Genomic DNA, 13,817 nt, shown 5'->3' with positions numbered 1-13,817 from the left:
GATATTTGGGAGATTAAACTTTTCTGTCGTCAATGTTCCTTTAAAAATTTGCAACATAACTTGTGAGATTTCCTTCTCAAGCTTCTGAAGAAATAGTGCATCGTTACTCTCGAAGCATGTATTTTGTTGATAAGTTGTCTTGCTCATTAACTCTTGGTGTCTGTTTTGCATGCATTTGTTAAAGTCAACGTTTTTTACATCGAATGGAAAAATATCGCATTTCATAAAAGCATTTTAACTTCATCAGTTGATGCCTCAATATCTTATTTAAAAACGGATGTAAAATTTTCTCGACATATTGCTTTACAATTCTTTTAAGATCTAACGGGAGATTTCCCTGAATTAGGTAGAAAACTAAACCAGAAAATTTGTTTTGATGAACATAACTTGCTCAGTTTCAAATTGATATGAGATTTATACCTATCCAAAACAAGCAAAATAGAGCATTTGATAGCATTTTTAATTAGCCATAGGTAGAAACATTTGCAATATATTTGTAAAATGTTACTGCGGTCATTGTTTCATTTCATGAAATATCTCAAAGATATCTCTGTAATATCTCAAAGTATTCTTCAGTAAAGAAAAACTACCAATGGAGGTACTTTTTCTTTCCTAGGTACTTAAGAATATAAATCCTTATAATTTTTAGGGCCAAGGATTTTTCCCGTTTAAGGGCAGTATTCAACTCTTGTTTCGTTCGCATTGTAAATGCAATCACTTTCTAAAAGGATGCCAGGGCTACTTCCCTCCTAAAGATTCATCTATGGTTCTTAAAACCAGTATTTCGAATATTATTCTCTAAGGGAAGTTTTACCTTTTGAAATTATCTTCGCATTGCACTGAGTTATCGGTGGATGTCGCCTTAAAAAAAACTTCACCCATTTTTCACCTGGATGATTGTCTTTAAATGGATTTTTCCTACCTGTTCTCGTCTGGACGTTAAAGACCGCAATAATATAATAACTTAGCTAATTATTAGCACAAAGGCCTGCAAAGAAATTTTCTATTCAAGCTTTTATTATATTTAGTCAGTAAACATAGCTTATTAAGGTGTCTAAGGTATGATGTAATAACTAATCACTACATTTATTACGATAAATAATTAATAAATTATTATTATAATTCTTTAAATAAATTTACCAATTAAATTTGCATTTTGAAATGAAATTGTTATAGGAACTATTCATACAACATTTTAGGTGTTCTCTATATCGCAGAACTACTAATTATCCATGTAAAATCATATTTCACACATACTGTTCATTCACTGGGAAATCTATTCTCAGTGAAGAAACATGCCTGTTCCTTCACTGGCTAGAAGTTGTTTTTTGTACTTTTAACATAATTTTGATGTATAATATGACTAAAAGTACAGGAAAATTAATATTTTTCTTTCATTTTCATTAACTTGAAAAAATCCCAATAAGGGAACACTTGTTTATTCATTGGTTTTTCATCGTTTGGTAATCCAGTTAATAAGCACCCCTAATCTCAGTACTTGCTTATGTTGTGATGCTTGAAATAAATAAAACGTAACTTCAATAACCATATTTTGAATTCTCTTTTTCACAATGAGAAAAAAAGCATTATTATATGCAATTAATTGTACTTTAAACGGATAACTACCACCACTGACCTTATAATTGTGTCAAAGAAACAAGGCGTTGAACAGATACTAACAAATTCAAAACTTTTTCCAGAGAAGACTCTGAGACCAGGTAACTCAATGCATTGTTAGATGACTTCCTATTGTTAGGTAGTAAGCTTCTGTTACCAATCAATCTACATTAAAACGTTTAAAATCTTATTTTTAAAAAATATCTATGAAATGTAACTTCACTGGGGTGTGTTCCATCACTGGTTAGTTTACCCTATATCGTCTTAATCTTAAAAGAAATTTCCGGAAATGTTTCACAAGTGTTTCGCAGAACTATTTTACCAATTATTTAAGTAAATTTTGGCATTTTTAAGAATCTTATTCTTTACTCTTTTACGCTTATTATTTCTTCATTAATATACTAATCAATTTTTTTAGTTCTTTAATTTAGATTTTCTTTCCTAAAGTTCCTCTCTAAATTATAGTCAAGTTTTCTTAAAAAGAAATATTATCTGCTAGCTAAGGATAAAACCTTGTTAAGAAATTAAAAACATTCCGCTGTTTAAAATTATTTAATGCAAAACAGCTGATTATTTACTAAGCATACTATTTTTTTTGAAAAAAGAGTATAAATTATTGATTGTCTTTTTTTTGTTTCTCGTGACTTCAACATAGATTATCTAAAATAGTTTTGATGTTTTGTAAGTCACTACAAAGAGTATAAAGATACAGAACATAAAAAGCTGTCGAATACGTAGCCAAATTTTTAAGCGTCTTAAAATATCTCAGTATCTTAAATGTCGTTCTAACATCTTAGTTGTGAAATTAAATTTTTAATTATCTGACCACGTGTTATTCACTAATTATTTCATTGTATCTTTTACTCTTTCTTTATGATACCAAGTAGATTTTTTTTCTGATAATATACTAAACTACTTTGTTTAATTTTTTACTTTAGCACGATTCCCAAGATATTATTGTAGTATAATTTGTTATCAGGAAAATGCCTTATTTTGTTAAGCAGGAAATACTAAAAATTGAAATTTGTAAGAAGATTCCGAAGCTGTGCCAATTTTAGAGTAATCTGATTTTAAAAAAATGCTATAAAAAATACGCAATTTCCGAACTTATTTTAATAAAAAAAAAATAAAAAAAACGTGGCAAGAAAGCTAACATACTTTTTACAGAAACTGTGAAAACTAATTTTTCTGCTATTTCGTCAAATGATATTGCTCCAAGGGACCTACTCAATAATTTCGCTATTTCCAGAATGAAATCTGTTTGATCGAAACATATTATTCCTTGAAAATTAAAACGAGGAAAAAATTAGCTTTTATTACTTATCTAAGCTTATTCCATTTATTTAATGATAGCGGTATTAAGGTTAAGAATATGCGATGGAAGCCCCGTTTACTATTATACAATAAATACATTAAATCATGTAGCTTGAATAATTTATTTTAAGCAAATTATTTAATAATTTTAAGCAAATAAGGGTGTAAAAATAAACTCGATCAAAATACTCCGAAAGTATACCCTAAAATATATGTAGAATAAACTTTGGCATCGATATATAAAAAATACCTTTTCAAAACTTATTTTAATGTCGAGTGAAATAATTTAATATGTTGTGTAACTAAATGGATAATCCCAAGAAACTGAATTGAAAATATAAAAACTTCATTGATTTAAAAAAATAATAGATGATAATAAAAGTAGACATGTTTTGAGCATCCAATAATGAAAGTCACAAGTTATTCAAGCCTGACAAGTCATGAGAATGGGCGATTATATTTGAACGCTCGAAGCATGTCGACTTTTACTTCGCTCTTCATATGTTTCGAAGCCAGTTGAGTTTCTATCGTCAATTATACTGTTTTACATTTGGGTCTTGATCATTATTTTGATAAGGATTTTACGCTCGTTAAAGTAAACATATGCATTTTAATATTTTAACAGGATTCAGGTGGTCTTTAAAAACGTAAGAGCATCAATATTGCAAAAGTTATATTTAACTTAAAAATTAAAATTTTGAGACCGGATATTTTGAGTTAATGAAATTAAATATTTTATCTTTTAAGTTTTTGGGCCCCATTTCAGCATCTTAAGGATCTTACTAGCTCTGTTTAAAAGGTGAGTATCATATATATATAAAAAAACATAAATAATCATAGTAGCAGTATTTGGTGGTAAATGTAGCTTATCGTAATTGAAGAATATGCTGTGCGACATTTTATGGTGAATTTTCGAACGTAAGTTTCAGAATGCATCGAAACACGAGGATGCTAATTGCTAATCATCTTTATCCAAAGAAAACCGTGCAACCTAAATATCTTGCAGAATGAAACGATTTTATAAACAACGAATCATACATCATGCAACATATTATTTCAATATCTTATTCTTAAACATAACATATTTCAATGTCTTTAAAATGCCACTAAACATTCAGCAATTCCTTGAGTTATAGAAAAAAGAAATATCGTATATTACAGAAAACCTTGTGAATGCGCATTAGAATTACTATACAATCTAAATTTTATTTTTCAAGCACTTTTTTTTTCTTCAAACTTAGCCTAGAAGACTCGATTAACCCTTTAGCGCCGGTTGTCACAAATGCGTGACAGCATAAAACAGTATCAACCAGGGTAAAAAGATAAAACTGGTAATCAAAGTAATTCTTTAGCAGTTTATTTGTGGGCGGGGTTATAATTGTTTGATTTGCTTAATTCACCATTACTTAGTTCAAAATAAAATTATTTAGTTATACTTTGAACTAACATTGATTATATATATGATTAAACTAACAATAATTAAATTCAAGGCAAAGTAAATCTGTGAAATTAGCAACGCCTGCATTTAAGCTACCGCTTTTTATTTATTTGCACCCTGATTCTGATTTTGTACGAATGCTTTCATGAATCACCCGTCCCCAAGGGGTTTAAGCTGTAAGAATGATTATCCCTAAAATTTTGTATATAGCTGTAATAAGTTATGTTAATTTGATTTTAGTATGAAATCCTCGAATAAATTAAGCAAAAACAGCATAATTTAAACAGTATCAGATAAGAAGTTCATGTATATAAATTCTAAAAACTTAGAAAATCATAAATAATTTTTAAATCGATTCAAATTTTCTTTTCAAAGGATATTAAAATATTTTTTTTTTTTTGCTTTTTAGACAGAAATCAGCTTAAAAATTGTCTATTGCTTGGAAACTTCGAGATATTTTCTATTAACAATTAATTAAACCTCTCTGAACAATCGCAAAACATTATCCATATTTTTTACAGTCATAACATGGTTGCCTAGCAACCTATTATAACCTAGCAACCTATGAATTAGTCAATGGGTTATGCTAAAATATACATTTGCGCAGGCGACTTTTTTTGGCGGTTTTCCGGACTATCGCCAAATATATAAACCTTTATTGCGACCCAATTTAAGATCCAATTCTTTTAAAATTTTGTCTACCCCCCCTAATTCAAGTGCCTAGATTCCAAATATGTATAAAAAATACATGTTTATTCAGAGAAAGTACGTTTTTGTGTCTGATTTCGTACATTAATTAATAGTTAGCACTAATTAATTAGCATATTTGAGGTCACCCCCAGGAACCATTGAGATTGACACTTAGTTCGTGAAAATCCGTTCATTAGAACGAAAGTTATTCAGGGTGATTCGTTTTTTTTTTTTTTGCGAACTATACCTCTTCTTTTCTTTCATCTTTTATCTTGCGTTTGCATTTTCGTATCCGTTCTGCTACTTTTGCCTTTTACCACTTCTTCTCATAAAAACTCATTTTATCTAAATTTTTTTTCTGTAAAAATTTAATATTTTTTATTTTCTTGATCCAATGCTTCCTTTTTTTTTCTTTTTCCTGCTGAATACTTCCTGCGAAATTGAATTTTTTTCGAATTCCTTTTCTCAGGAATGATTCATTTGATTTCGTTAAAATTTTGTATTTTACAAAGTAAAATGACATACTTGTGAAAAGTTCAATTAAGAGGACGATGAACTAATGAAAAGCAATGTTTGTTGTAAAATACTGCTTTAATTTAGTTCAGGTTCAGAAATATGCTTGAGCTCTAATACAATTCAATAATTAATTCTATATTTTAATTAGCATTACTATAAGTTGTTGTATATTATTGTAATTTTATAAAAATCACTTCTTTTTTAAATTACACAAAAAATGATACACTTCTGTAATTTCGGATTATCTTCAAGCATTGAAATTTACTTCAAATGTTTTCAGTAATATTTAAAAATACTTATTAAAACAAAAATGAATTAAATAAGTCAAGTTAAGTTGAATTAAATAATTCAATTAGTTAAATATTCAATTTTAACATTTTGAAATGCAAGTTAAGAAATAATCACGACAACACAAAAAAAAAAAAAAAAAAAAAAAAAAACAATTAGTATGAAAGAACTAACAGCATGAAATAATTAAATATCATGAAAAGAATTAAAAATGAAAATTTAAAAAAAGCGTGAAAGATCGACTCATTTTATGATTGATGAATATTATTAGGTGAAGTTATACGACATGAAAATTGCAATCATCGGACAGAGCATATTTGCAAGTAGTGTCTACAAACTACTTAAACAAGATGGTCATCAAGTTGTTGGGGTATTTACCGTCCCTGATAAAGGAAAGCGAGAAGATCCCCTAGGTAAGTAGTTATCTTATGCAATATAAATTACACACTAAAAAAATTCCTCTCTAGTTTACGGTCAGTAACCGAAACAAAAAGTGTTCCAGTCACTAACCGCAAAATTAAATATATTCCAGTAAAACTAACATGACCATAAGAATATATGTATGTCCGTAAATTTATCTCTCAAAATGATGACCGTAATTTAAAGTTTTACTCCTAAAAGTTATCTTCAATTCTTGCCTTGAGTTTGTTTGAGATTCTGGCGATTTGTTTATTGAATTAAGGCAAACCATAATATGAGGCAAAATGGTATAATACTGCAAGGAATGAGAAAGTTGTGTGCTTATTGTCTGTGGTTACTAATGTTGAAGAAGTGGGAGAAAGCCACTGGCTGGAATCAAACAAGGGACCTTTGTGTCCGTACACTGATGTTGTGACCATAATGGACAGGGATGTACACTGTAGGTTCATCTGGTGAACGCTCTGGAACAATCCTGTGTTCCGGAAATAAGACTTGAGACTAATAAACAACTAAAGAAAACATTTATTAGATTAAACAAACATCTCACACGCCCAGCGTGCTCTCGTCGATACAGCTAGCAGTTTGAAGAAATTACGTGAAAGAAAAAAGCAATTATCGCATCCATGTCGTCACTTTTATACTCTGAAGATCTGCACCACTTCAGTTCGCTTCACCAATAGTAATCGCTACCGCAGCGACGCCACAGGGCTCCCCAACGCAGTCTGGAAGACAGTCACACGGAAAATCTCACGTGGTTAATCTTTATTTCAGAGAGTTGAAAGGCCGGCTTCAATCTGTCGATACTAACAGTCTGCTTACGACGTCCAATTTGTATGGTGAAGTGCTTTAAGGTCTTGGCTAGAACCGGATGTGGTCCGCTATAAGGTGGAACAAGAGATCTCTTTAATCTATCCTGTCGAAGAAAAACATGAGAACAGTTATTAAGTTCTTTATGAACAAAAACGTTTTTCCTACAATGTTGTGAAACAGGAGTCGGTCGCAAGGACCTAACTCTATTTTGTAAAATTGCAAGAAACTCGCTGTTAGTTAAATTTCTAGAGTTAGAAAAAAATTCTCCAGGCAAAGTTATAGGCGTACCATACACCATCTCAGCAACAGAACACTGTAAAGGCTCTTTTATTGATGCTCGAATGCCAAATAATATTGAAGGTAAAACTAAAGTCCACCTATCTGTTGAATGAGCCCGAATCGCACTCTTCAATTGCCTGTGCAATCTCTCTACCATCCCGTTTGACTGAGGATGATAAGGTGTAGTATGTACCAGTTTAATTCCAAGAAGACTAGCAAATTCTCGGAATAAATTACTCTCAAATTGCCTTCCCTGGTCCGTTGTAAGCATATATGGCAACGTTACTTTTAAAAAGTAACGAGTAAAAGTACAAGTATTTTTAAAAAAATAACGAGTAAAAAGTAAAAAGTTCTTATTTTAAAAAGTAACGAGTAAAAAGTAGAAGTAAAAGTACAAGTACTAAGCAAAAAAAGTAACGATTTAAAAGTACATTTCTAGGAAATCGAAAATTCAAAGTAACCTAAATTTTATTGAATAATATTCTTATGTTCTAAAACGTTTTCGTAAAATTGTTGCTATTTATTTAATTATTTTTAATTTTGAAAGTTATGGACATTAATTTATTTTTAAATTCGGAAGAATATTATAATATAATCGTATAATAAAATTTTAAATTCAAATATAATTTTGATATCAAACTTTTTATGGATTTGCACGAAAAAGAAATTTTATCTATTGATTTTAATTTTTAGTTTATTATTTTTATTTATTTAAATTACCATTGATTTAAAATTGTTTTACTCTATAGAAACGCGTTTTAAAAGCACAAACATAAACAAAGCAAACACGGGGTTTCAGATAGCTTTGTGATCTTTGAGCTGGTAAAAAATAATTGAATGTGCAGTATAAGTTGAAACAGAACAGTCTACAGTTTTATTTATGACAATGGCTAATGAAGTCATGCAAGAAAATCATTTTCCAAACATTTCTGCCTAACGGAATAATTAAAATTTGTAAACGAATTTTAGTATCTGCGGCTAAATTAATACCTTCGAGTTTTCAAGAGTTAAAATAGTAATTATAATAGTTTTCAATAGCACAAATAGTTCTGAAGTTCTTAGAGATTTGACTGGGCTCTGTTTGACAAGGTCGGGCATAAGCATAATTTTAGTAAAAAATGTACTAGGTAAAAATGCATTTAGTATTAAATGTATTAAGACAAAAATGTATTATTAGTGAGTTCAAAAAGAAAACTGAAAAACGTAATGACAAAATCCAACATTTTTTATTTAAAATGCATTAAATAAATGCATAAAACTCGAAAATGAATGAAAATAACTTGCTAATTAATATTTTTATTCATTTTGCAAAATAATTGCATTTCGAAAGTGGAGTCACTGAGTTTGTTGCGAGAATTTCTCAGAACGTGCTTAGCCAAGCTGAATAAGCGCTACACGGGAGGTCAAGGTATTTAAACACGAAGTTAGCTGTGAATGCATATACACAGTCCAGTCACATTGATGTGACCACCACCTACTTTCGACGTCAACGTGAAGGGTCCGTTTTTAAGAAAAGATATTTTGTGAAGGGTCCGTTAACGGACCCAAATTTCTTCTAAACAGACCCCTGGCATCGAAAAGCATTTCTGTCGTTGGCGCAATGCAGAAATGCAGCGATTTATCCGACGTCCAAAAGGGCATGATTATTGGCTTATTGGCTTTCGGGCCAAGGGTGGAAGCATTTCGACTGATTTTGTGAACTGTTCGCGCCGCCGTGACAAAAGTATACCGTGCATGGCAAAATGGCCCTATACAAAACAAGCGGCGTGGCACATGTGGTACACCACGGGCCAAAGATGGCAGAGGCGAACGAAGGCTACGGAGATGCGTTCAAACGAATATACGTGCAACTGTTGAGCTACTGACCGTCGAACGTTGCTGCGCATGGGCATCCGCAGCAGACGCCTGGTTAATGCACCTATGCTGACTGCTGTTCATCGGTGACGAAGGCTGGAATTCGCACGCCAGTACCGCAACTAGACGTCCACAGAGTGGCAACAGGTGGCTTTTTCGGATGAATCACATTTTATGCTCCATGGGACAGATGGACGTTGGCGTATACGTCGTGAAACGTCTGAAAGCATACACCCTGCAACAATTGCCGGAAGGCTGCAGGCTGGAAGAGGGAACGTTATGGTTTGGGGAATGCTTTCCTGGCTTTCACTGGGTGCACTGATCACTGTGGAAGGCACGATGGATCAGTACAAGTACGTATCTGTCCTTGCGGACCATGTCCACCCCTACATGCAAATGATTTTTCCTCAGAATGATGGCATCTACCACCAGGACAATGCGAGGTGTGATACAGCTCACAGTGTATGTGCGTGGTTCGAAGAGCACCAGGATGAATTTACCGTACTCCCCTGGCCAGCAAACTCACCGGATTTAAACCCAATCAAGAATCTGTGGGACCACCTCGATCGGGTTGTTCGCGCCATGTATCCTCAACAGCGTAATCTAGGGCAGCTGATCACGACACTGGAGTCGGCATGGCTCAACATCCCAGGGAACACTTTCAGAAACCTAATTGACTCTCTTCCTGCACGTCTCGTAGCGGTCCGCTCTGCCGAAGGTGGTTATTCTGGTTTTTGACAGGTGGTCACATTAATGTGACTGGATTGTGTATATTGCACATTAATTTTATAAATTAAAAAAACAAGCATTTTTTTAAAATTTAATATTCTTTTTTTAGAAAGCTCTAATTTTATGAATTAAAAAAACATAAGCATTTTTTTTTAAATGCAATTTTTTTTTTTTTTTTTTTTTAGAAAGCTAAACCGAGTTTTAGAAAAAAGTAACGATTTCATTCGACATTTCCGTTACAAATACTTGTACTTTTTCCCTAAAAAAGTAACGAAAGTACAAGTAAAATTACTAAATTTAAAAAGTAACGAAGTACAAGTAAAAGTACGTACTTTTTACTTGTTCCGGCGGTACAAGTAACGAAAGTAAAAGTACTGCCATATATGGTTGTAAGCCTTTCAGGAACACCAAATCTTGCGATCCAGTTGGAAAAAAATTCAAAAGCCACTGTCTCCGCTTTAATGTCCCGTAGAGGTATAACTTCTGGCCATCGGGAAAATCTATCCACACACGTTAAACAATAAGTATAACCTCGAGAAGGAGGGAGTGGTCCCACCAAATCAATATGAATATGATTGAATCGCTGACGAGGTAAGGGATAAGTACCGGGAGAACTTACCACATGTCCTTGCACCTTACTTTTCTGACATGCTACACAGCATCGAGACCATTCAGCAACTTCCCTCTTGTAGTTAGGCCACACAAAACGTTCTCCAATCAACTTGACGGTAGCCTTTACACAAGGGTGGGATAATTCATGAAGAGTCTATAAGATTTTATGACGAAAATCTGGAGGAACGTAAGGACGACATCTTCTCTCAGAAACGTCTCAGAAGAGTTCTGTTTCCATACCTGGAACCTTGACAAAATTCAATTTTAATGATTTGTTACAAGAGTTTAACCCTAGAAGTTCTTTATCAATCAACTGAGCTTTAGCAAACTCTTTATAATCAATAGGCGAGGGCATTTCTATCTCCGATACTCTGGATAAGCAATCTGCCACAACGTTAAGTGATCCCGCTATATAACGCACATCCGTCGAAAACTGAGCGATCCAATCAAGATGCCGAATTTGACGCGGGGAACATTTCTCATGCTTTTGCGTAAAGGCGTAAATTAAAGGTTTATGATCAGTATAAATTGAAAACTCGCGACCCTCCAACAAGTAAGAAAAATGCCGAACCGAAGCGTAGATAGCCAATAATTCACGACCATACACACTATAACGCTGTTCACTACGGACTAGCTTACGCGAAAAAAATGCCAAAAGGCTTGAACTCATCACCTTCTTTCTGGCTTAGAACCGAACCAATAGCTCGGTCTGAAGAATCGCACGTCAAAGATAATTCCGCATTTTGAGATGGATGCACTAACATAGTTGTTTCACTTAAACTAACTTTGCATTTTTCAAAAGCATTCTTTGCTTCCTCTGTCCAAATTATAGGCCGGTTATCATTTTTCTTAGCGCCCTTAAGATAATCAGACAGTATTGACTGCTCATGTGTAGCGTTTCTCAGAAACCTTCTCTAAAAACTAATTAAAGCTAAAAATCGCCTTAATTCCTTAATAGTTTTAGGTTGTTGATATTCATATATTGCCTTAACTCTGTCTGGTAGTGGTTGAATTCATTTTTCAGAAATCAAATACCCTAAAAAATTAACAGACGATTGTCCAAAAACGCATTTTTCTGCATTCAGAACAAGTCCATATTTTTGAAATCTATGAAAAATTTCTTCCAAATGCTTTAAATGCTCGCTTTCATTTTTAGATGCTACAAGTACATCGTCGAGATAAGGAAAACAAAAATCTAAATCTCCGAGAATCTCGTGCATAAATCTCTGAAATGTTTGCGCGGCATTACACAACCCAAAAGGCATAAAAAGGAATTCAAACAATCCAAACGGAGTTATTACCGCTGTTTTTGAAACATCCTCAGCAGCAACTGGGATATGATGATAAGCTCTAACAAGATCTATGGTCGAAAATATCTTTTTATTAAAAAGATTATGAGCAAAATCATGCACATGAGGAATTGGGAATCTATCAGGAATAGTTTGAGAATTTAACTGCCTATAATCTCCACATGGTCTCCAATCATTACTTTTTTTGGGTACCATGTGAAGTGGGCTAGCCCATGCACTTTTCGATGGTCTACACCAACCCTGAGATACCATATACTGAAATTCTCGCTTTGCAACCTGCAACTTTTGAGGAATTAATCTTCGAGCTTTAGAATAAACAGGTGCACCACGAGTTTCAATATGATGCTCAGTGTTGTGTTTCACCTGAATCGGTGATTTTGGCTGACTTGTTTTGGTAATATCACCAAATTTTTTAAGCAATTTCACAAAGGGAGAGTTACCTTGAGCAGTCGAAATACTTATAGACTCTAATTCAGAAACAGTTTTTCCGAGACCTACGGTACCGGTGCTATTAAGCAATTTTTTCCGCTTTACATCCACCATCAAACCGTAATGCCCAAGAAAATCTACCCCTATTATAGGTTTCGAAATTGCTGCCAAGATAAATGTCCACTGGAATTTTTTTTTAAAATCCCAAATCTAAAGTAATCAATTTAGTACCAAAAGTTTCAATTTTGGTTCCATTCGCGGCATACAGCAAAAAATTTGAAGGCTGAACTTTTTCATTCTTTACCACAGGTAAGATACTAACCGCAGAACCTGTGTCAACCAAATATTTATGACCTGTAATTTTATCAAAAACAAATAAGCGCTTTACCAAACCTTTTTCTACCGTCAGCGCCGAAACGGAAGGTCTATTTAGTTTTCCGACCCAAAAGTGCATGGTTGTTGACACTTGCTAGCTTTATTTCCAAATTTAAAATGCCACCAGCAATACTTCCGATTTATAGAATTTCGAACTTCTTTTCCACGAGAAGAAGATCTATGTCTAATTTCTATTTTTGAGAGTCTATGTTGAATTGCTGTTAAGCACTTTTCAATATTTTGAAAACCCTGCGATTCAACATTAAATGAAACCGAAGTCACAGCATCCTCGTTAGAAATCTCAAAAACACTGTCAGCCATTTTAGCTAAAGATTGCACATTATCTTTACTGATTGATAAAATTTGCTGAATTTGCAAAGGCAAGCGTTGCAACCACAAGTTTTTTAAAACCTCAGATGAAATTTTATCTGCAGCTAAACTTTGCATCTCGTAAAGAAGTTTTGAGGGTTTTTTATCGCCTAACTCAATACCTGAAAGCAATTTTTTTAAACGTAATGATTCAGAATCAGCATTTTGTGCAATTAACCTAGTTTTTATTTGAGTATAAGCTTCACTATCAGGTTTATTAAGTACAATATCTGAAACGCAAGTTAAATCATCACTACTTAAGGATGAAACAACATAAAATTTAGTGGAATCAACTGTTATGTTAGATAATTTAAATTGAGATTCCAGCTGAGCAAACCATAGTTCAGGCTTGTCATTCCAAAAAACTGGAGTCGTTATTGCTACAGCCGAATTTTCACCAAATGAACTACTCTTAATCACTGACTTTTCATTATTCGAAAGTAAAGTTTCCCCTTCCATTATAGTGACACTTAACAATTTAGGAAATAAAACTACATACGCATAAAATATATTACCAACTCTATACTATTAACCAGTAATAAATATAGCGTGAATATTTTGAAATGCAACAACTCTAAATATGGTAGGGAAATTTTTTTAAGTACTTAAGACAATGAAAACATCAGTCTAACATTTAAACTACTAATTTCATTTTAAAAATTTTGACCTAAATCGTATATTCAGCATCTTGACCGAACCGAAAAGTTACGACAAGAAATGCTAAACTCACCGGGTCACCACTTGTAGGTTCATCTGGTGAACGCTCT

General features: G+C 32.9%; 1 protein-coding gene across 2 annotated transcripts in view; it reads left to right on the top strand.

Annotated features, from left to right (window-relative positions):
* Positions 1–13,817, top strand: part of LOC107446985 (cytosolic 10-formyltetrahydrofolate dehydrogenase) — a 72,817-nt gene that overhangs the window by 15,259 nt on the left and 43,741 nt on the right. For both annotated transcript variants that reach the window (XM_087154988.1, XM_087154989.1), the window contains exon 2: positions 6,135–6,276. In XM_087154988.1, coding sequence (XP_087011114.1) covers positions 6,135–6,276 — 142 coding nt within the window. The remainder of the gene's footprint in view (positions 1–6,134; positions 6,277–13,817) is intronic.

This window comes from Parasteatoda tepidariorum, chromosome 11, assembly GCF_982258835.1.
Source record: "Parasteatoda tepidariorum strain Cologne lab strain chromosome 11, Ptep-v5.0, whole genome shotgun sequence".
Lineage (NCBI taxonomy): Eukaryota > Metazoa > Arthropoda > Arachnida > Araneae > Theridiidae > Parasteatoda > Parasteatoda tepidariorum.
The sequence above is the reverse complement of the archived record's forward strand: the minus strand, read 5'-3'. Positions and strand labels throughout refer to the sequence as shown.